This window comes from Alosa sapidissima, chromosome 10 (assembly GCF_018492685.1).
Source record: "Alosa sapidissima isolate fAloSap1 chromosome 10, fAloSap1.pri, whole genome shotgun sequence".
NCBI lineage: Eukaryota > Metazoa > Chordata > Actinopteri > Clupeiformes > Clupeidae > Alosa > Alosa sapidissima.
In genome coordinates this window covers 19270272-19293401 of record NC_055966.1, presented here as the reverse complement: position 1 = coordinate 19293401, position 23130 = coordinate 19270272, and the positions used below count along the sequence as shown (strand labels likewise).

At 43.4% G+C, this 23130-nt stretch overlaps 2 protein-coding genes and 1 long non-coding RNA gene across 6 annotated transcripts in view; 2 read left to right on the top strand and 1 right to left on the bottom strand.

The window, feature by feature from the left end:
- akirin1 (akirin 1) overlaps window positions 1–7439 on the top strand; it is a 12515-nt gene extending 5076 nt beyond the window's left edge. For both annotated transcript variants that reach the window (XM_042106753.1, XM_042106752.1), the window contains exons 3-6: window positions 3677–3823; window positions 5505–5639; window positions 6596–6667; window positions 6920–7439. In XM_042106753.1, the coding sequence (XP_041962687.1) occupies window positions 3677–3823; window positions 5505–5639; window positions 6596–6667; window positions 6920–6930 (365 nt within the window). In that variant the 3' untranslated portion in view covers window positions 6931–7439. The remainder of the gene's footprint in view (window positions 1–3676; window positions 3824–5504; window positions 5640–6595; window positions 6668–6919) is intronic.
- LOC121720528 lies at window positions 7030–23130 on the bottom strand. Its single transcript, XR_006034573.1, has 3 exons — window positions 23116–23130; window positions 12020–12047; window positions 7030–7187 (listed from the first exon to the last, which is right to left on the bottom strand). It is a non-coding gene; the product is annotated as an uncharacterized LOC121720528 (long non-coding RNA).
- On the top strand, window positions 14439–22512 carry rhbdl2 (rhomboid, veinlet-like 2 (Drosophila)). Of its 3 annotated transcripts, none has more exons than XM_042106750.1 (8): window positions 14439–14967; window positions 15429–15660; window positions 16536–16659; window positions 18083–18195; window positions 18462–18562; window positions 19560–19620; window positions 19786–19847; window positions 20987–22512. In XM_042106750.1, exons 2-8 carry the CDS (start codon window positions 15567–15569, stop codon window positions 21161–21163), a joined length of 732 nt encoding a protein of 243 aa, XP_041962684.1. In that variant the 5' UTR covers window positions 14439–14967; window positions 15429–15566; the 3' UTR covers window positions 21164–22512. The 3 variants fall into 3 exon arrangements, with proteins under 3 accessions (XP_041962684.1, XP_041962683.1, XP_041962685.1); XM_042106749.1 differs by having other exon boundaries at window positions 14446–14967; window positions 16511–16659; XM_042106751.1 differs by lacking the exons at window positions 14439–14967; window positions 15429–15660 and adding an exon at window positions 15672–16300.

Genomic DNA, 23130 nt, shown 5'->3' with positions numbered 1-23130 from the left:
TAAGAACAGCTGAGCAAAGCAGACAGGCCAGGGGAATAATGTTTTGAAGCACTTGTACGTCTCTCTTGGCCTAGCGGTGTGATGTCAACAAGCAGACCTGGGTTTATTTCCTTTTATCTCTCCTCTCCATGTCAGCTTCCTGTCTGATTTGTGTCTTTTCTTTGTACCTCCCTATTCATGAGCTGTGAATGCTGTGGAGTTCTAACTTCTGCAGAGCTTTGAGCACTAGACCTTTCTCTCTTTGCAAAGTTTGTCAATTAAGCTGGTGAAGCGTCAGTGGCTGTTGTGTGGAGTTGTACTGTTGTCGTTGAAGCATCAGACGTGGCAAGTTTGCCTAGGGATCAGCCCTTTTAAGGTACAGCTTGATAAATGGGCCCTCGGCAAGCTTTCACTGTGAATTCAGTCTCCTAAAATTTCGTGTTGATACAAGATCTGTGCTGCTTTTTTTTTTGTTGTTCAAGTCATTCATATCCTGAATGGCTTCATTGCCAGAGTGCTGACAACAGCAGCATGCCACACAAAGCCAACAGCCCAGGGACGCCTTTTGTGTTATTTAATTCTCAAGTCATGTCCCATCTCTGCCGCTTCTGAGCCCCAACCCAGATTCCCAGCCCACTTCCCTTTTGGTCCTGGCTCACGCTCACGCTCTACTCTTCTTTCTGAATCACGATTTTAGAATCGGTGTATAAACTTTTGAATGCGCATGTCCGACAGTTCAATGTTTCAGTACTTTCTGTACTTAAACATTAAATTTCAGCCGAAAGCCAGATATCCCTAACTTTTTATGAGTTGTGTGTGTGTGTGTGAGAGAGGACTTTGGTTGACCTTCTGGGCAATGGGCTTCCTGTGAGCTTAGGAGCCCTAAGTCCTGGCCGTATACATCAGCACTGAAGGGTGAAATGAGCCAGGCTGCCTTTGTGACCCCACCCTCCACCCCCTCAAGCCAAATCGGTCGCCTCTGCACGTGTGTATGTAGGTATGTGTTTGTTTCGTTCTCTCTGCTTCCTTTCATACCATCATCTGTTTGCTTAATCGGTTGGTCTCGTCTGCAGGCCTGTCTAGAACTGTCCCCCTTTTTCTTATTCCACTTTCTGTCTTCAGCAAATATCTCTGATCACTTGGTTTTGCCACTGCAAGGACACTGTTGCCAGGCGACACCCCCGGATTGAAGTCCAGTGACTTGGCATGGGCGGGTGGGGGGTGTTTAGCAGCAGGGGAAGGCCTGTCATTCAAGTGGCTCTCGCCAAGCCTGCACATCCTTAAGGCACGGAGCCTGTGCTAATAAATTAGCTCCTTTTGTGTGCTTGATATACACTCATGCATTTGTACAGTATTAAGACCTAGTTCTGAAATGGCCGATGTCTTTGTTACAATGTGGATGACTTCAGCTTGAGTCCTTTGATCGTTCAAAAAATAGGTTTGTCTGAATCTTTGTTTGCTTGGCAGAATATACCGTCTCTTCCTTTCCTTTTGCTTTTGTTTTGACAACAGAATTATGGTACCCGGCCACAGCTGCTCTCTAGATGCATTCAGCCGACTGTCATTTAAAGGCCCTTCCTTGCGCAATATGACATCTGAGCCCACCAGGTGCTCCCCCACCCCATGCATGTTTCCTGCTAGTCACCCACCATCAGTGGCGTGGGGAGTGAGGGCCTCCCTCTTGAAGTGTTCCCACCCAAGATAAATGTGCCCCGGCACCTTCAGATAGAGGCCCCCGTGTGGAGCTGGCTTCTCCAGTCCTGGAATAAGACCCCACCCCCCCACCCATTCCATTACTTGCTTCTCTTTCTGCTCGGGTCCCTAAACCCCAGGTTCGTTCTGGTGACCTACTTTTCATTTTCATTCCCCTCGGATGTCTTATCAAGCTATCTTTAAACCCCACTGATTCAGAGGCAGGATTTACCCCTGAAACCACAAAACATGTTTATTTTGAAAAGGTTGAGGGGGGGGGGGGGGGGGGGGGGGGGGGTCGAATCGAAAGAGGGGGTGGAGTTGAAGACTGGCTATGGTCACAGCTGTGTGCGTGCACAGCTGTTTCGCTGCATCTCGGTCTCGTTAGTTTCTTTCTGTCTCTCTACACCTCTTTGACCCTCCCCACAAACACACACGCACAATCCCTTTTTGTGCCTAAACAATAAATGCATAAGAATTAATTGAAATATTGAGGCTGATACTACATGCCACATGTCATAGCCTAAAGAATAATGTGTGAAGGCCTGATTGGGTTGCCTTGCTTAATGTGGTTCTGGCTTGTATCCATCTTAAAGATCCCATGTCATGAACATTTTATCTCGCATGTTCTTATGGGCTGCCCAGGTCTGGAAACATGTGATTCAGTGAGCCATTCAAAACTCCCAATGTGATGTAGAACGGTGCAGCTTGTTGAATAAAACCAACTCCTGTTTACTCATCTGGACCAAGTCCGCACTCGCCACTGAAGAACGAAAGTGCGAATGTTTGGTTTAATCTCGCAAGCTCAGGACTCGGGACTTGTTACCAAAATGATGATTCAAAGTAATCATCAGTAAAAATAATGCAATATGCTTATGTTGGTAAAGAAGCAGGCACACAAAGGGGCGCTCTGAGTAGGGGTATTCAGAACTCGTATACAGACTCGTCTCGAACGATGTAAGTCACCAACGTAATGGAACGATACGACTAGCTGTTATGCTAGTTGACGGTTTCATCTTGCTGCCAGCTATGTCACTTAACAGTAGTTTATGTACAGTCTATGGACTAATACAACTTACCTGAAATGTGTTTAATCCTCTGACTCATGGTATTTTCATTGGCAAGGGAAGCTCAAGTAAGACCTGTTGCTGGTATGCTTGTACAATCCGGTGTGGCTGTGAATGGGCTAACGTCACTAGCGCGAATGATGGGTTTGTAGTCGTTGGAATTACGATCTTTCACAATGTTGTAATTCAATAGTTACGAAACAAACTGCAAATGTCTTTACATGAAAAATTGTCTTTAAAATTGACAAACATCATATGGGTAATTCAAGGCACAAGTCGATCAGGACCAGAAAATAATTTCTCTTTTGCCATTGACTGCCGTTCATCATTTTTTGAAAGATGGGTCCCATGGTGGCTAAGGGAAGGGGCGTGACTTCGGCTCTTTATATCCACGTGACCACGTGACCCTTAAAGTCACAGAAAATGGCTGAAATGTCTTGAATGAGAAGTTGGGTGACGGTTTGGCTCGCTCTACCGGTTGCTCTGTACAGTTGATCCACAGGACCACAAGGTGTTTAGTCTTAAGTGTGCAGTGTTGAGCCTAGTGTTTGTAGGCCAAAAGACTGAACTGCGTCATGGTGGCAGGCATGTCTTGTAGAGGAAATGGAAAGCAGAGCGTCGTCTTTGCTTCGCTCGCCTCAGTCACACAGTCTCAGCTGAAGACAGGAAGTGCCCTGTAGGCTGATACAGTGTGTTTGAGTCCATCGCTTGCTTTATGCCAAGGCTCAGCAACTGCAATAAAACGGAACTCAACAGTGGCATAGTTCTCCAAATGAAGTAGGCCACGCACTTTGACCTCCTGTCATGAGCACTGACAGATAAGAGAAACTATGATATGCATTTAATCTGTGCAGTCAATCTGTTAAAATACTTATTCTAATTTCTTGTTGTTTTCTCACCCATCCGATGTCCTCCTTTGTCTCCATTTCCCCAAACAGAGCAGATCTTCCAGAACATTCGGCAGGAGTATAGCCGCTACCAGAGGCGACGGCAGCTGGAGGGGGCCTTCAACCAAAGCGAAGCCTGCAGCTCCAGTGAAGGCCAGAGCCCCAACCCTGCGCTCTTGCCTCCCAGCTCTCCCCCAGGTGAGTCGGCCAGCCAGCTGGACTGGCTCAACTACAGATTTTTAGCGCCAGTGACGAGTAGATTTTTGCATTGGCGGCTGAATTATGGCAGGTACCGCGGCACTTTGGAAACTTCACGAGTCTTAGTTATTTGGTTACCGTTTTAAACCAACGTCTCACAATCTGCTAGCTGCCTGTCACCTGAATACACTGTATACACTGTAAAAAATGCAGTCTCTGTAGACAGCCCATGCTCCAAAAACGGCAACAAAAACTGCCTGGACCGTTTTTAGAGCCTGGGCTGTCTAGAGACTGCATTTTTTTTTTTTTTTTTTTTCCAGTGTTCTCAGGGGACAGGCAGCTAGCGTATCATAAGGAGATGTTTGCTGTATGTGACAAAACATGTTTTGGCTTAGAAACTGTGTAACATCGCTTAGAGCACCTTTTAAGGTCCATTCTGGTTAAAGCAATATAATGTAACATGCGCAGCAAAATGTTAATCAACATATTCCATATGAACCAGTGACTTGCAGTAGTAGTAGCTGCGGCATTATGGCGTCAACAATCTCTTTCCTAGAATTTCATCCATGACAGTAAAATAGGTGAAACTGACTGGATCAGAGTCGCTGTTTTGCTTTTAGGGGATTCCACCGATTGCTGATTTGTCAGCAATGCACGCAAAACCTGCTTCTTTGGGTTCTTCACATCCATTTAAGGATGTCACTATTACAATGCTTTTGCCCATTGATTAATTCCCTGACATTCTACTCTATGATTTGAATACATAAATTAATCGCATCTTCGCTCCTGAAGTGCAAACCATGCTTTTTGCCACATTTCCAAGTTGTTAGAGCAACCAACCAAGATACCAAAATTATTTGCATGAACATGGGTAGACTTAAATTAATATTCCATCAAAGGGCATTTTCAAACTAGCGTGTTTGTGTGTGTGCCCATATATTCTGGTTAATATGACCGTGCTCTTTTGTGGTTTTTAGTGTAGCGCTGTAGCTGCCTGGCTGCTTAGAACTAGCAACTTGAGCTTAGGGTGGTCAAGTGTCATGTTCACTGAGGATAAATAAACTCTGGAGATTTCAGCTCGGATTATGTGCAATTGTGGGCCTTAATCATCTACATGTATGACTCCACCCCACGAAAGAAATCCCTCTTAAGAGACAACCAGTTCTCTTACTATACACACAGGCACACACTCTCACCCTCACACATGCAGGCACACACACATTCCTGTCCTGAGCAGGCTTCGTGTGCCCCCACCACCACACACACACACACACACACAGCCCTGGGCTCCCTGGCCTGTAGCACTGGGCGGCGGCAGCTGCTGGGGGGATCTTGGAGGGGCAGATTCATGGCTGGAATCTGACCTGCCTCATTGCAGCAGACGAGTTGAGCGGCTGCTGCTTCTGCTGTTGCTGCAGCACGAGATGACAAAAAGCAGGCAATAAATCGCCTCTCTGTGTACATCTATTTATGGCAAGGACTCTGTGGACCGAACGGCCCTGCACTCTGTTTCTGTATGTGTGTATATAAGCAGGTGACGTTGGGACACAGGGTTGCTTGTTTTAAAAGTCGCTTTGGACAAAAGCTTCTACCAAACACCTTAGCGATGACTAATGAATGTCTGTGTAAGGGGCTCATGAAGTGGATTTGGTTCATTTACTGTTGTTTGTGTGTTGTCTAGGTGCCTCGTCTGTGAAGAAAGATCAGCCGTCATTCACGCTGCGACAGGTGGGCTTCCTGTGTGAGCGCCTGCTAAAGGACCACGAGGAGAAGATCCGTGAAGAGTACGAAAAGGTTCTCAACACAAAACTCGCAGGTGAGCAGCCTCCAGGCCAGGACCAGGAACACCCACATGCACAGGTTGTAATGGAAATTACACCACCATTACTTGATGTTTCTGAAACCACTTTCTGCATCTCTTAAGGTGAAAAAGTCCTGAAGGTTAACATTTGAAGTTGTTCTCCCAGGCTCCCTTAAAACTCGTTTCAATGTTTAAAGGCAGTCTACCTAGTGCCCTCCATCAGCGGTTGCTCTCGTTTAACTACAAACGCATGGAGGAAATGTTCAGGACACGTTTTTCTCCCGCTGTTAAAGCAACTATACCCATGTGTGTATCAATTGGAGAGCATTTAATATAGACTACACACTGGCCTTTGTGTGCCTCTTTAGTGGTCTTCACAGTTTGTATTCCGTAATAATCTTGCCAAATGGATTATTAAATCTGAATAAAATGAAATTTTGAATCACAATCAAATTAAATCTAATCACAATATCCTCTGTCAGTAAGTTCCTCTGTCAAGTATGTAGATGGCTTTCACAGACATATCAGGCATCCTTTAGGACTGGGAGAACAGAATCTCACTCCTAAAACAAGCTGAAATGGTGGCCAATAGGGAAGCCATTTTCTCTCCTTCACCTTCACTCTATTGAGAACTCAACTGTGTGTTTGTGGTGATTGTGAGTGCTGTGTAGTGGAGACTTTATGGGGCCTTCGTCATGTAAATGCAGGTAGAATGGCAGACATTTCCTCCCCCTGCTAAATGGCTTTTGCAGCCACAGGAAATAGGCCTGTGCAATATTGTGTTACAACCAGTAGAGGGCCCTCCCTCCCTCTGTAGGATGTCACAAATTTGTTATACAGTATATAAAGCTTGCCCTCACGACTAATATGGAGTCAAAATGAACATTGTGTTTGTCTTCACTGTAGATATAATTGAAATGCTTGTTCCCACCTTTTGATCATTTGAACGCTTTTTACCCTCACCGTTACAGAACAATATGAATCCTTTGTGAAATTCACGCAAGACCAGATCATGCGAAAATACGGCGCCCGGCCCGCCAGCTGTGAGTACAAATGAGAACACACTCTAGGATGGCCATCAGAGCCCTGAGCAATACAGAACAATTAGCGTAGCTGTGAAGAGATGCCATGAATGTCCTGGGAATTCAAATAAGTTAATATAGTATTGTTTATGGGGTTTTTTTTGTAGAATTTCAGTGCAGGTCAGGTCTTCATTCATGTTATACATTTTCATGTAGTAATTCTCAAGTTCACTATGGTTAATATTTTTATGTCTTGTCTCTTATATCTTGTAGATGTCTCTTGAAGAATCTCCTCACTTGGTACCAGTCTGTCCTTCGATAACACAGTGGCTGTAATACCAGCTGCTTTTCCTTTCCTCTTTTATTTTTTATTTTCATTTTCATTTTAAAATTCTTGGGTGCCATTGTTAATCCACTTTTTTTTTTTTTTTTTTTTTTATTATTTTAAATCCCTAGAGGACTTTTGTCAGAACTTTTGGCCCGACAATAAACCCCTTTGAAAGTTTAAAGAAATGTAAATTTTCAAATTTTGATAATCCTTCTCTCTCCCCCCCCCCCCCCAAAGTGAATCAGGTCTGTGTCTGTCGCGCTGTAGAAATGCTTGGCCGATGTGGTGGTTCTGTATACCAACCACTGACTTGCTGCAGCTGCTTTAACCAAACCCTGCCTTTCTCTCCACCTCACCACCCCTCTCTATCCATCCATTTTTCTTTCTTTCAAGTCTTTACCTGAGGATGTGGATTTCTCTTCTTTTTTTTTTTCCTTTTTGACAAATAAAGTTTCTGCAGTTTAATTTTGGTTGTGCTGTGTATTTTGTGTTGACTGTTATGTTTTTGAATAAAGTTAAATACAATGTAGAAATTTAAACTTTTGGTAAAGCAGGACCATTTCAATGCTAGAAAACACCTGAACGATTACTAAAATTACTACTGCTGCTTTTTAGCTGTTACTTTGTGTGATCGCTTAGCAGTTTTTCATGAAAAATTTGGTTTAAGGTTCTTCAGTTTATTGATGTTGCACATTTATGTGCAAACTGATTTGGTCACTGAAGGAATTAGGTACATTGTAGAAATTTAGTATCAGGCCATAAAAACAGGAGACCCCATGGCATATATTTTTCTCTGCCTTTATCTGTCACTCTGCAGTCGCTCTATTATTTTGCTGCTAGGCAGTCATTTGCTTGGCAGTAAATCAGTTAGTCACACACAGTTCAAGGCTACAGGAGCTAAAGAACTGAAACGGTAGTTACTGCTATAGAATACTGGTGGAATGTGATATGATAAACATCCGTTGAAATGAGTGCACTGGAACACGTGACATCTGTCTATTAGTCTGAGTGGTGCCAGGTAGGCTTCTGTAGCCTACATGTATTAATAAGCATTATGCCATCATGATGGAATGCTAAAGAAGCCTAGAGTTCACATAACATGCCACTTTATTTTTTTTAGACTGCTCCAAATAGGTCTGCCTTTCCCATTGGTTATGTCTACAAGGGCAATTTAGAAGTCATCCAATCTACAGCCCCAATCTACTTCCTCTGCATTAAGATAACATATGGAATGTTAAAAGGGTCATTCTACGAAACCGGTGCCTTTTGCATCCGGTCCATTTCATGAGCTCTCAACAATGTAAAAATGTGTCAAAATGTATTTCAAAGGATCAAACCTGTTAATTTAAGTGTTATGAATTACATAATGCATATTTCAATGTCATTGTAAATATAAATCCTACACTTTTTAGTCATCTTTACCAAGGACATGGCCAATTTCCCCATGTCCGGAAAGTCACATATGGAATTCGCACCTAATATATTAATTAGAACATTTCATTTTTTAACCAAATTTTCATTAATGTCATGATTAAAAATATGCTCTTGATACTATACTATATGTTTTTTTAAAATAAAAGTATGATTTCCCATACAAAAATCATGATTTATGCTCGTCCCGTAGTTTTACATACCACCCCATAACGCTTACATGTTCTGGCTATTACAAAGACACTGTTTCTTTAAGTGACATCACAGACAGCAGATGACATCACTCAAACCCTTGCAGGAGCCAAGGTCTCAAGCAGGCAAGTTCCCACACAATTTGATATGATTTATTTGCTCTTTTTGGTAGTTAGATAGGGTCCGTTAAGCTTAACCTTACCACCCCATAACGTATAATAGATAGGGAAACTGTTAAATTAGGGGTTTTTTTTTCAACTGTAATGTAAAGTGAAGGAAATTTTAAACTGAATGGTATATTTGCTATCTTAGCTAGTCAATTACAGTGCTAGCTGCAGTCATTCTGAGGTGAAATTTACCACCCCGTAACATACCACCCCATAACACTTTGTATCGTTATGGGGTGGTAAGGGGAATGTAGAGGGGGTGATAAGGGGAATGTAGAGTGGTTGTCATTGCCATTTAGATTACACAATTCATAAAAATTATATTTATATATAGTTTTACATACTGTGATGACTGGGGGAAACCTCTGTTCTTTCTGCAGTGAGCCCTTAGCAATTAGTCATAGCAACCAGCTAATCTGAGGCCAACAAGAGGAGATAACATCCTGGACCTGGTCTACACTACATACAAAGCCACCCCCCTCCCCCACATTGGACTTTCAGACCATATCACTGTTATGCTAATGCCCGCATACAGACAAAGGGTAAAAGCGAACAAACCGGTTCGTAAGCAGGTAAAAGTGTGGCCTGAGGGAGCCTCCGATGCTCTTCAAGACTGCTTTGACACAACAGACTGGGAAATGTTTAAGCAGGCAGCCACTTACAACAACCGGACAGACATAGAGGAGTATACAGACACTGTAACCTCTTACATCACCAAGTGCATCGATGATGTGACCCACACAAAAGACATCATCACTCGGGCTAACTGGAAGCCATGGCTGACAGGGGATGTCCTCAGGCTGCTGAGGACCAGAGACAAAGCCTACAGAGCTGGGGATGAAGCTGGCATGAAAACAGCGAGAGCCAACCTGTCCCGTGGCATCAAGGAAGCAAAAAAGGAATACACTCACAAGATAACCACCCACTTCAAAGACAGCAGGAACGCACAAAGCCTATGGCAGGGCATTCAGGCCCTCACGGACTACAAGCCCGCGCCACAGAGCTGTGAGAGCAACATCCCTCTGCTCAACAACCTGAACCGCTTCTTTGCTCGCTTTGAAGCACAAAACAGCACCTGCCCACAGAAGACCCATCCCCCTCTACATGAGCAGCCCCTGTGCCTCTCTGCCGACAGCGTGAAGAGGACACTTGCTGCTATCAACACCCGTAAGGCAACAGGTCCAGACAACATCCCAGGTCGTGCGCTGAAGGACTGCGCAGGGGAGCTTAAGGATGTCTTCACAGACATCTTTAACACTTCCCTGAAGCAAGCCATCGTCCCATCATGTTTCAAAGCTGCCACCATCATACCTGTGCCGAAGAAAACTGCTCCATCCTGCTTCAATGACTACCGACTACCCTGTGGCACTGACACCCATCATCATGAAGTGCTTTGAGCGGCTTGTCATGTCACATATCAAAGCCATTCTCCCCCCCACCCTGGACCCCTTCCAGTTTGCATACCGAGCCAAGCGGTCTACAGAGGATGCAATCTGCTCTGCCCTCCACCCAGCCCTCACCCACCTGGAAAAAAGAGACTCATATGTGAGATTGCTGTTTATAGACTTCAGTTCTGCATTCAACACCATAATACCACAACAACTCATCTGCAAACTGGACAAACTGGGACTCAGTACCTACCTCTGCAACTGGCTACTGGACTTCCTCTGTCAGAGGCCCCAAGTAGTACGTGTTGGCAACAATACCTCAAGCAGCATCACACTGAGCACAGGGGCCCCCCAAGGCTGCGTGCTCAGTCCGCTGCTCTTCACCCTGCTGACGCATGACTGCACTGCAACCTACAGCAACAATCACATAGTGAAATTTGCTGACGACACAACTCTGGTGGGTCTCATCACCAAGGGCGACGAGACTCAATACAGGTTGGAGGTCGACCATCTGACCACGTGGTGCAGGGACAACAACCTCCTGCTGAACGTCAGCAAGACCAAAGAGATTGTTGTTGACTTCCGGAGAGGTCACACCCAACACCTGCCACTGACCATCGACGGTGCTGTGGTGGAGAGAGCGAGCAGCACCAAATTCCTGGGGGTGCACATCAGTGAAGACCTCTCCTGGACCACCAACACTGCATCACTGGCGAAGAGAGCTCAGCGCCGCCTGTACTTCCTGCGGAAACTCAGGTGAGCAAGTGCTCCACCAGCCATCATGACCACATTCTACCGAGGCACCATTGAGAGCATCCTCTCCAGCTGTATCGCTGTGTGGGGCGGAAGCTGCACTGAATACAACAGGAAAGCCCTGCAGCGCATAGTGAACACAGCTGGAAGGATCATTGGTGCTTCACTCCCCTCCCTGAAGGACATTTACACCACCCACCTCACCCGCAAGGCGACCAAAATTGTGAGTGATGCAAGTCACCCCGCTCACAATCTGTTTGATCTACTGCCCTCTGGGAAGAGGTACAGAAGCCTGCGCTCCCGCACTACCAGACTCACCAACAGCTTCATACACCAAGCTGTAAGGATGCTGAACTCTCTCCCTCCTCTCCCCCCTCCACCCTCAGCTACATAACATCCTGGACATTGGACCCACAATGGCCGCCTGCACTACTCCACTTGCACACTTGCACACTTGTACACTTTACAACTTGGTGTTGTTGTCCTGAAAACACAACACTTCTGCTGCTCTTACATAACTTGCACCACTATGCCACTTTCTTTATTACTTAGGTCAAACAGAACTACCCAAGCCTTTTATTGGCCTGACTTTGCACTAGTATTTTATTGACTGTCTACGCACAATTTCAACCAAATTTTGCTGCTCTTATTTTTTCATTATTATATGTGCCCTCTTATTTACTTATTTACTTACTTTTTTGTTTACTTGAATGTTATGTTTGTCTGTGGACTTAAATTGGAAAAATATGTCTTGTCTTCACCGTGGGATAGTGAGAAACGTAATTTCGATCTCTTTGTATGTCTGGAACATGTGAAGAAATTGACAATAAAGCTGACTTTGACTTTGACTTTGACTTTGACTTTGATCTGTTGAATGCTGGTTCATCAGTATGCATTGGTCACTGTTAATATTTTATGACTATATTGTATGCATGCCAATGTTAGCCTACTGGAAACTATTGTGGTGAGAAATAATTATTAACTAGTTGTGATGGACTTGTTGGGAAGGGCTAACTACAAGCAGAACGGAGGTTTCTGCGGTCATCACAGCAAATGAATGCATTTCAAAATGTGAGTACTTTTTTGTGTATCTAGTGACAACCCAGTCATGAACTCTCTCTCTCTCTCTCTGTCTCTCTCAACTTGGCACACACACCTAGTCAGTGTAAATAATTATGATAATTTTCATAATTTGCAGACAATCATGGCTCCAATGAGTAATGCTGAACGACAGTGACTATTCTGTGCTCGCCGCAATGCTGATCCAGAGAGGAGGCAGCAGTATCTAGAGATGGAGCGGCAAAGATGGAGACGAGATGTCGAAAGAGGGAAGAAGTTAGGGGCAGCCGTGGCCTACTGGTTAGCGCTTCGGACTTGTAACCGGAGGGTTGCCGGTTCGAACCCCGACCGGTAGGCCACGGCTGAAGTGCCCTTGAGCAAGGCACCTAACCCCTCACTGCTCCCCGAGTGCTGCTGTAGCAGGCAGCTCACTGCGCCGGGATTAATGTGTGCTTCACCGCAGTGTGTTTCACTAATTCACGGATTGGGATAAATGCAGAGACCAAATTTCCCTCACGGGATCAAAAGAGTATACTCATACTAAGTTGTTGATCAAAGATCTGAGTGAGAGGACCAACGACAGTTAAGGAAAAAGTGGAAGGAACAGAATGAGGCCCCGTCCATTTATTAGGGAAGTGCGGTGTAAGTTTAAATGTTACTAACGAAGGTATTATAGCAATATTATAAATGTGGCGACGGAATAGCCTAGAACTTGGGTAGGCCTAGCGTTCAGTAGCCTATGCACTTGCGGTGATAGCCAAAACTAATGTGAATCGCGGACTATCCTACAACCAAAGAAAGTAAAGCAGATTATTTGTACCTGCGTTAGCCAAATAGAGGACGGGACTGCACCCTTCACAAACCGTAAAAATGAAGTTTATTAGTTTTACAGTTGACTACAGTTGACAGTTCACTATCAGTCCACACAAACAATTCTGGTTTCCTTGCACTAGCCATTTTCGTCGTAGCCTATTCTGTCTGTTTGTATAGCCTACAGCATGCAAGCTTTGGTCAATTTCTGTAACAGAAACAGTGCCACCTCTAGGCCTGGGATATGAAGTAACGTGTTGAGTCGTGTTGAGATGGATCCGTTTGGACGCAAATATTCTTGATACGGTTCCAGGGAAGACGGAGGAAAAAAAGATCGGTTTGGTACGTGTGGACTAGCCCTGAAAGGAGAAAGCAGGCAAAGGCTAGCCTGGAAAATCCACACCCTGATAATCTAGAAAGATTAAGGCTCTGGCCACGAACAATCATGTAATGGCCCAACTCGAGGGGTGGCACCAAGCATGCATTTGAAAATCTCACTGCACGCAATTGGATAACACCAGACCAATGTTTACTCTGAATGATTCCGGACTTTGACGCAATTGGTTTTCCAACGTTGCAGCGCTGTCGTCATCAGTTTAGCGCGCCTCTGGCCCGCCTATGTCAGATACGATTTGATTGGTTCCACGGGATGCAAGGGGAAAAAATAACGTGCATCATTGCTCATTGCCAGAGTGTCTCGCAGAGACAATTCCATTGTGCTCTTGCGAGAACTCTGGATTTTCAGGGTAGGCGAAGGCTAGAATGAAGGCTTTTGACACCCCTCCTGAGAGTACTTTATCTTGTTTAATGTACCCAATTTTATGATCATATTTCAAAAATGAATGTACTCAATCTTCTGAAATCTATCCATGTTGAATGTAGTATTTCATGACATAAATTTGCATTTTAAACTTCATATCAATAAATATGTTTATATATACTTTGGATCTTGCCTTATTACGACATTAACAGTCCACACATATGTCCAGAACTAATCAAATTATTGTTAAATTATGGAAACAAACAAAATTAACCACCCCGTAACAGGATTTACCACCCTGTAACATGACTTACCACCCCATAACATGTGTGTTTTTTTTTTTAAAAATACTAGAGAGTGAGTGAAATAGCCCATAAATAAATGTTTGATCATAGTGTGATGAAGTGGGCCTATTTACACATGTAACTTTAATTTGACAATAGGGAGTAAAATAGCCAATATTGTTCAAAACACCAACCAATGGGCATGCGGAATTCACAGTTTGAAGATTAGAATCTAAATTCTGCAAATCTCCAATTAAAAAACAAACCTATAACTTTTAATATCAAATTAAGGACATTTCTATGACAGGAAAACATGAAATGTTCTGAATTCAATTTATGCATTATGTCTAAATGGAGCGCATCTTGTCCGTTACGGGGTGGTAAAAAAAAAGACACCTGGGCTACAATAAAAAGGAAAATATTAATAGGGATTTAAGCCTGAGGTGGGAAAATATTTTTTTATGCAGGTCATATATGTCTTATATCATGTGGATGTCTTAAAATATGGCTTGTCCTACATGATTTTTTTTAAAAATGTCAAAGTGAAAAGGCACCGGTTTCGTAGAATGACCCAAAAAGGAAGTCTTGTGGGGCCAACTATGATGCTGATAATGTAACTCTCTTGAAAGGGTCCATAGCCTACTCTCCTACGTTTTACCTTTAGTGACGTCAGCGATCTCAGGTGAGAAAGGTGCGGAAATGCAGGTTTAGGCTTAATGGCTGCCAGAATTTGACGTCGAGTGAAGACGTTACTTGTGGTGTGTTTATTGAAATTAAGGGGACGTGTGGCGTCTGTTTGTGTGTGGGATGCTCAGAGCATTTTCTCACTGCAAAGGAAATTCCCCAAGCAGGAAAGGCAGCTTTTGGTCAGAGTTAGGCTATCGTAGGTCATGTTAATATCACGGTAGCCTATTCACAGGTTTTGGAATGAAATTGTCCCTTGGTGTCGTTTTATTGTAAATATTTATGAAAGCTACAGACAGTTCCTGGTTCATACTCCACATAGCCACGCGCGTCAGGAACTTTGGCTGAAGTTTGATGTGATATTTCTGGGAGAGTTGCGCCTAAGGTGCAAGTGAACGTAGCCTATAAGCTGCTGCCCGTAGCCTATTTGGCTGTAGCCTACAAGACAAAAAGGAAATCTATTTGGTAAGTAACTTTTTTTTTTTTTTTCATTAGCCTATTCTACTGTCTAATGAGGGTTGCCGGTTATTGAAAAAAGCGCATATATACAGAACAAGCAAACTTGTGCATTGGGGGCAGTAACTAAAGTTAGCCTACTTGAAAAAAAAAATAGTGAAAGAAGAAAGGGGCGCACCTCCATTAGTGTAAAACAAGAAGACGTCATAGGTTTTAAAATTGTTGGGGTAGCCCATCATCATGCGCATTCCAGTGAAGAGATTTTGGGCGCGAGTCAGTCCCTTAATCTCTAAGGAAAGCTATATTTAGCATCTCTTTGATGCTTAACGAATGATTTTACGAGGGCAAAATACTATATGGCTTTGGCTGCCACCTCTACTTTCCTTACAGTTGAATGTCGATAGAATAGCAGCTTACCACAATTCAACGGCAATGTTGACCTTTTCAACATAATTTTACTGTGTCCACAGAATCATGGAGACTATTGAGATTGAAGAGAAGGACCCTCTATCTTACCAGCAAGGGCAAAGGGTCCGAAAGAGAGGTGAAGGTGCTGATGAGGTTGATGGTATCGGCTGCTGTGGAAAGTTTCAGACCTCTGTGTCTAGATGGATGCTTCCAGAAGACCTGCGCAGCACATACATGGAACGAGCCAACTGTTGCCCCCCACCCATCTTTATAATTTCTATCAGCCTTGTAGAGGTAGGGAGTATCAGTTGGATCACACCTTACTTTATGAATCAGACCTGCTTTTGAGCTACACCATGTAGGAGGATTGATAGATTCTTACCTTACAAATATACAGCAATTTCTATGACAAACAACCCTCATCAGGATTTGTGGCATAGTTTATAGGTGCTAATTTTAAAGGGAAAGAGTGGGTATTTATAATGCAGCTTCTCACAGACAACTATATGACACCTGCAACTTGATATGACTTTCATTTCAGGGATGTTTTTGTTCTTGTTTATTTGCATCAGTACAGATAAATGCCAGTTTGCGTCCCATGTTGCCAGAGACATCTTGGTCTTATGGTCCCTGTTACTCATCCAAAACCAAGATAGTTTTGCCAGTGTGATGTAGGACTAGCAAAGAGAGTAGCATAACTGAGGAACACTTGTCCATGATTTCACTTCGCCACCTTGCTGTGGGTCCGTTTGTGGTGGTACAGTGTGCCAGTCTGAATGCCCAGATTCAGCTCAACAGAACCAGTCCACCAGTCAAAGAAAGCATGAAACTGGCCAAGCATGTGCCATGAATGTCTCGTTTGTATTCCCACCATCCCTTCCTCCCTCTGACTGGGCAGCCAGGAAGGAAAGCACTACTAACGCTGACCTTACATGTAATATTTACTGACTTTTTGTCACTTTTTTACTTGAGTAGTTTTCTGTGTCAATATTTGAACATGGCCCTTATGGCCTCAGCACCACATATTCAGATAAAGCCCTACTTGATCAAAACTCACAGGGTTTTACTGTATGATGGACGACTAAGGTGTTTCAGTTACATACAGACTCTTGATGAATCCCCTGTTTCTGACCCCCCTGGTCAGCTGGCGGTGTTTATCTACTATGCAGTGTGGAAGCCGCAGAAGCAGTGGGTGACCCTGGGCGAAGGCATCTGGAACAGTCCGCTGTCGTACAGGCCGGATCTGCGGGAACAGGCCTGGCGGTTTATCTCCTATATGTTTGTCCATGCAGGGTGAGTAAGTCTCCTATGTGCTACAGATATTCAACAGCTTATAGTATGTTTGTCTGGGGTTAGAATAGCAGAAGCTACTGTAGGAGGATCCTTATAATATAACTGATTCACAGAAAATGTTACACATGTTCTGTTTGACCAGATGTTGGTAAAATAATGTCTAACTATTTAACCAAAGTGTGTGTTTGACCATTGTACTGTATTTCTGTAAAAATAATGCTAGCTGTTTAACTAGATTCAGATGAAATAATGCAGTTAAGCCACAGTTTGAATAGATGTTGTGATAATTAACCTAACCGCATGCAGCATGTATTTTTTGAACTGCATTTGGGTGTGCTTGAACTCCATGGTGATCTGTATGCACCCTTTAGCGGCACTATCTGCCTTGTTGTGTAAACTGTGTGGGTGTTATGAACTAGCTTGAACGAGAAGGTATATACCATTTTACATATCCAAAGTTGTTGGCATTGTGTTATAATTAAGCAATAAGCCCCGAGAGGCCGTAGATAATCAATCTTCCGCCAAGAAATATATTTCCTCTATCTAAATGGTTGCCAAGCAACGTCGAGACGCAGCTACTTTAACTTTTGTATCAAGTTATGGTAGCGCAGTAATATAGAACAAAATGCGGTCAAGGTGTATGTTATGCTGCATTTTACAACGGCATCGAATGTGATACAGCCAATCACAATCAAGGACCGGAACTATCAGTTTTAGAATGAATTGTAATGCTTATGTAGGAAGTTCAGTGGCGGTGGAGCATGCTAAAGTGCATGGTAATAGGCACACACAGTGCTGCTCAAACAACATTGGTCAATAACATTACCGGCAAAATTGCTCAATATGTTGCCCTGTGTATCACCCACACAGCCCAATGCACTCGATCGATGCCTACTTTGACATAAATAATGACATACAACATGAATCAAAGTTAATTCTCTTATTTTTGTGAGTTTTGTAGTAATCTCTCCACGTCTCTCAGACTGTCACCCAAATTGTGGTAGTGTCATATTACCAGAACATTACATAGCCTAGTGACTATTGCAGTAAAAGTTACTACTAAATAAGGTAAGGGAGTAACTGTGAGTTACTGGTACTTGGACTTGGTACTTGTCTCTGCCTGCCACCCACCCCAAACCTGTGTGTCTTCTGTGCTTGGCCCTCATCCACTGGGGTGGAGCGCAGTGCGGTTGACCATTTTTCTACTTCTACTGTCTCCATACAGTGAATGGAAATAACTTCAGAGGAGCTTGGGCGTTAGTCATGTTTGCCCATGTCCACATCTGTGCTTTAGTTAAATAAATAGGCTAGCATGGGATGTTGAAACAGCTGATGTGAATTTCAGCTGAGAGGATTTAGATTCTTTTCCCACCATCTGACCTAACCTATCCTGTCTCTCCACATCCCCTATCCACCCCAACAGGGTGCAGCACATCATGGGTAACCTGATCATGCAGCTTTTACTGGGCATCCCTCTGGAGCTGGTACACAAAGGCTTCGAAGTTGGCATGGTCTACCTGGCCGGAGTACTTGCTGGTAGGCTGAGAACCGTCACACTTGTCCCTGTAGTCTGATAATCAAAGGCAGGGTTCAAGGAATATTCACTCTGCTATCACAGGAGGATATAGGGTGAAATGTTGAACTTAAGTTTGATTTTAAGGCCAGATGACGGCAGTGCCAAAAAGAGAAAACAAGAGATAAGTCTGTTTTGTGTAAAGTCTGTTTAACGTGGCGGGTCACTGTGAAGCCCTCTGTGTGTCGAGTTGTAGATTGCTTCTCAGACTGAACTGTGTTTTTCTCAGGATCTCTGGCCAGCTCTATCTTTGACCCTTCGAGTGCACTGGTCGGGGCATCTGGAGGTGTCTACGCCCTCATGGGTGGCTACTTCATGAATGCAGTGGTGGTGAGTGCCTTGTCCTGTATGTCTTGTTGGGGCAATGGTGGCTCAGGATGTATAGGAGTCGTTCTACAACAAAGTTTGCGAGTTTGAGCCTAGCTCCTCCTGACTTTGCTGAAATTTGTTCACTGAACCACATTGTTTTGATGTGTAGAATGGCTAGCCTGGAAGCCAACCCTGTATTTAACCCTGCCTACAAAATCCAGTCAGACTTGCTCCATTGAGAAGCCCTGTCTGAGAGCTGTGCACACCAATCAAATCGTCTGGGCGGGCTTTATATGATGATGGACAGATGATGTGCCTTACCATTCACATCACCTGAGTGTGCTTCACTTGATTTTGTTTACAAGTAAAATGTTGTCACTGGAGAAGCTAGACGCTAGATTTTGAAACAGTGATTAAAGCATTAGTCAAGAAAGAAGAATGTTTTGGCTGTTCTCCCTACGGGATTCACATATTTTGTTGCTCTGATTGGTAAGGTTTATCCAATTGTGTGCAGAGGCATTTTCCCCCAGTATCAGTTGAAACATGCCCCATAGTCATGTCCCAATGGTGTAGTAGTTAGCTGCTGAGTAAACAATTAGTAACAAAAGGTCACAGACATTTTCAGGCCAGCTTCCTTCAAGGCAATGACATATTTAGCGAGATAGTATTCATTCATTTATTCTTGACAGAAGCTCCAAGAGAAAACACCAAGTCCTTTGTGGTTTAGTGAAACACATGGTTTCAGGATAGAACAATCTTGTTCTTCTTTCTCATGTCTGTAGAAATCCAAAAGTATGTATGTTAGTGATTATCCACAGCAAGTAGATTTATTGTAGCAAGTCATTTCACTCACTATTTTCACTAGGTAGTGGTTTGCTTTTGGTTCACCTATAACATTATACATTATGTTCCTGTAAAAAAATTGAAATGCATGACGTTTCAGAATGCAAATCCCATCTGTAACTATAACACTGTTATTCTTCCTTCCCATACAAAATTTCTCTCTATTCCCTTGCAGAATTATAAAGAGATGATGCCTCTTTTAGGAATATTTCGTATACTGCTCATCTTGCTCATTGGTATGTATAATCAAAGCACGGTCAGCCATCGGTCTGTTTGATTGAAATCTCTTTCCTGTACTCTTCCTTCCAAACACATCCAAGGCTAGATGTCCTTGATATCTATCCATGGCAGTGTACACTTGGCCATTGTTTGCTCATGTAGCATTTCCTCTTCTTTTCCAGTGGGAACAGATGTTGGGTTTGCACTCTACAGAAGATTTCTGAGTGATGAAGTTGGTATGAAGGTAATAACCACAAACTACTGTATATTCCCTTGTGTCCTCGTGTGAGAGGGTTGTTTTGTTGCACTGTACTGTCACAGACCCATTGAAACTGGCAAGCTTTGAAAAGCAGGCCTTTCCAGAATTCCCCTAAGTTGTATAAACTGAAACTTGATCAGGTCACACTTCTGAACCGGTCTGGTCTTGTTCCAGCTAACAGAAAGCATCTAAAAGTATGGTAATGTGGAGACCATGGGAGGGGCTATGGGCCAGTTTAATCATGCCATATGCCTAGCTATGGCTGGAAAGAGACGGGGGTGGGGGAAGGGGTCCACATACACTTTAGTTACACTATTTTTTCAGACAATCCAGTATAGTATACTCTTTTGATCCTGTGAGGGAAATTTGTTCTCTGCATTTATCCCAGTCCGTGAATTAGGGAAACACACACAGCACACAGTGAACACAGTGAGGTGAAGCACACACTAACCCGGAGCAGTGAGCTGCCTGCTACAGCGGTGCTCGGGGAGCAGTGAGGGGTTAAGTGCCTTGCTTGAGCCTTGAGGGCACTTCAGCTGTGGATGTGGGCATAGGAGAGCAGTGCTCAACCACTGTCCCCACCAACATTTTTCCTACTGGTTGGGGATCGAACCGGCAACCCTTCGGTTACAAACCCGAAGCCCTAACCAGTAGGCCACGGCTGCCCCCCAATACTATGAGACAATCCTGAGACAATACTACCCCCTAATACTCCCCCTTTCCACAGTCTCTACATTACCACACTTCTAGATAGTTTCTATTAGCTGGAGCAAGACCATACTATTCATGGAGCAGGTGTCCGTCCATGAAAACGAATACTGGAAAGCCCTGCTTTTCAAAGCTGGCCAGTTACAATGGGTTGTGTGACACTACAGTACAAGAGTCTGTATTTTTGTTTTGTTTTGTTTTAACAATGTAGACATGCTGCTGTCCCCTTGAAGGTGAAGTTGGGTGCTTGCTAGCTAATAGATCAAGCTGAACAAATCTTTGAAAACCCAAAGCACTGGCATCTGAATGCCAATTTCGACCATAATGCCTCAATGCCATAATGCAATGTCTTATAGTTCAATTATCTATACGTTACACAGTTTCTGAGGGTGACTTGTCTCTGTGCCTGCTCGTAGGTGTCCTTTGTGGCTCACATCGCTGGAGGAGTGGCCGGAATGACCATCGGTTACGTCTTCTTCAGCAGCTATAACCAGAAGCTCCTGAAGGACCCACGTTTCTGGCTGTGCATTGTGGGATACATAGTTTGTCTCGTGTTTGCTGTACTTTTCAATATCTTTCTGTTTCCGGCATGAGGACAACATGATTATTTGAATTGTAGTGTTTGTTTGTTTGTATTTGGCCTTATATTTTAAAATGGTTAAACTGTCTAAGGAGCTAGATGGTGCTTGTGATATTTCAAAGATTTGAGCGTTGTTGTAGGCCAAGTATTCTATGTTTTTTTTTTTTTTAAAACAGCAAGTCTGTTGAAAAGCTTTTCAAGCAATTCAGATTCACACAGATTGCATAATGATTCAATACAAAAAATACTCTGTATGTAAAACAATTTGTACGATATGGCTATTTCATATTAAGTTTGATAAGATGCAATACTTATAGGCTATATTATTTACATACTACTATACTATATGGTTGTTCTTTTTAAAACGGCAACATATATTGACTCCTTTCTTAAAAGAATGGGAGCATTTGTCAAGCTTTTGTAAGATTGTTTTTTTTCCATAGCTCTTTTTATCTGTTGGTCTGTTTGTCCTGATATAGGTCAGGTTCTGAAAAACATACTTCACGTGGTGATGATTCGTAGGCCTAGCACATTGTAGTCACTTCCTCCCAAACAGGAAGTGGTATCAGTCAGCTGTAATCACCGGTGAAGTGCATCATACTTGTGTTATTGTTGCTGTATCCTTTATCTACATTGTCTGATGCTCTGGCAGTGATTCAGGTCCCATGCAAGCCTTAGTTGGTATCTTGGTTCCCACACACCAGTGAACTTTTTGCCAATTAGTTTAGTGGCATATTTGGAAATGTTGAAGTAAGAGAACGTCTGTACGAAACAAATGGGTGTATTTTTTTCTTACCGCTTTCACACCTTTAATGATAGCGGTAAAGAAAAAACGTGCTTGCACACACAGAGGTGAAAGCGGCTAAATGTGCTGTAGTGCATATGCCAGCCCAGTTGATGGCGCCGTGACGGCCGCAAAGGCTTCACATTTAATTTGCGTAATGCTTCCAGTCCTAATGATGGCACTGCAGGTGGTCCAGAAGGGTTATTCTTTGTTAATCACAGAAAAGCTTTAATGCAGTAATTTTTTTATTATCTATTGGTAAACAAAAATATGTATAATGTTGTATGACCACCCCAGGTCCATCTGCTTTGTGTTGTAAGCTTTTGGGCACTAGAGGGCAGGCCATGGCAGTCACTCAGGGTATCACTCATCTGTGTCATGCTGCTCTTCATCATGTAAGATTTCCCTGTAATCAGCAGGAAAACATGTTTTGTTAAATGGACATCAATCCAGGTTTAGTTTGAAATTTGTAGTGCATTTTCGTATTGTTTGTTTCAGGTTGTTTTCCTTTGTTTACATTCCAATGCATGTGACCTTTTCATTCACTGAATAACATTTAAATACATTATTTCTACCTATCTGAGCCAGTTTGTTTTTATTATGTAACTTGTGTTCCTGCAGGGTTAATGAAGTGTAATCCATTAATGGGTTATGGTTGGGTAATTTTGTGTTTGTGTGTGTGTGTGTGTGTGTGTGTGTGTGTGTGTCCGTGTCCTGGCAGGGCTGTGTGTCATAGCGCTAGCTACTGTTTGTTTCTGTTTCTAATTAATAGACGCGAGCTTTCAGAAAATCTATTGATCATACTCTTGGAGCTACCAGCTTTCCAGTTTTTGTGGAACATTCCGGCCAAGGCCTATTGATAGGGAATCCGAGTGACCGAAGAGTGGCTGGTTCGATCCCTGACTGATAGGAAAAATGTGGGAGGGGGGAGTGATTGAACAGCGCTCTCCCACATCCACAGATGAGGTGCAAGGCACCTAACCCCCAACTGCTCCCCGAGCGCTGGATTAAGGGCTGACCACAGCTCCGGGTGTGTATGTGTGTTCCAAGTGTGTGTGTGTGCCCCTAGTGAGTGTGTGTGTATGAATGTGTGTACACTACCCCCGGATGCTTAAATGCAGAGAACAAATTTCCAGTAGGAACTTCCTACAGGACTATAACTTAACTATTTGATTATGCACTCACTCACTCTGTCT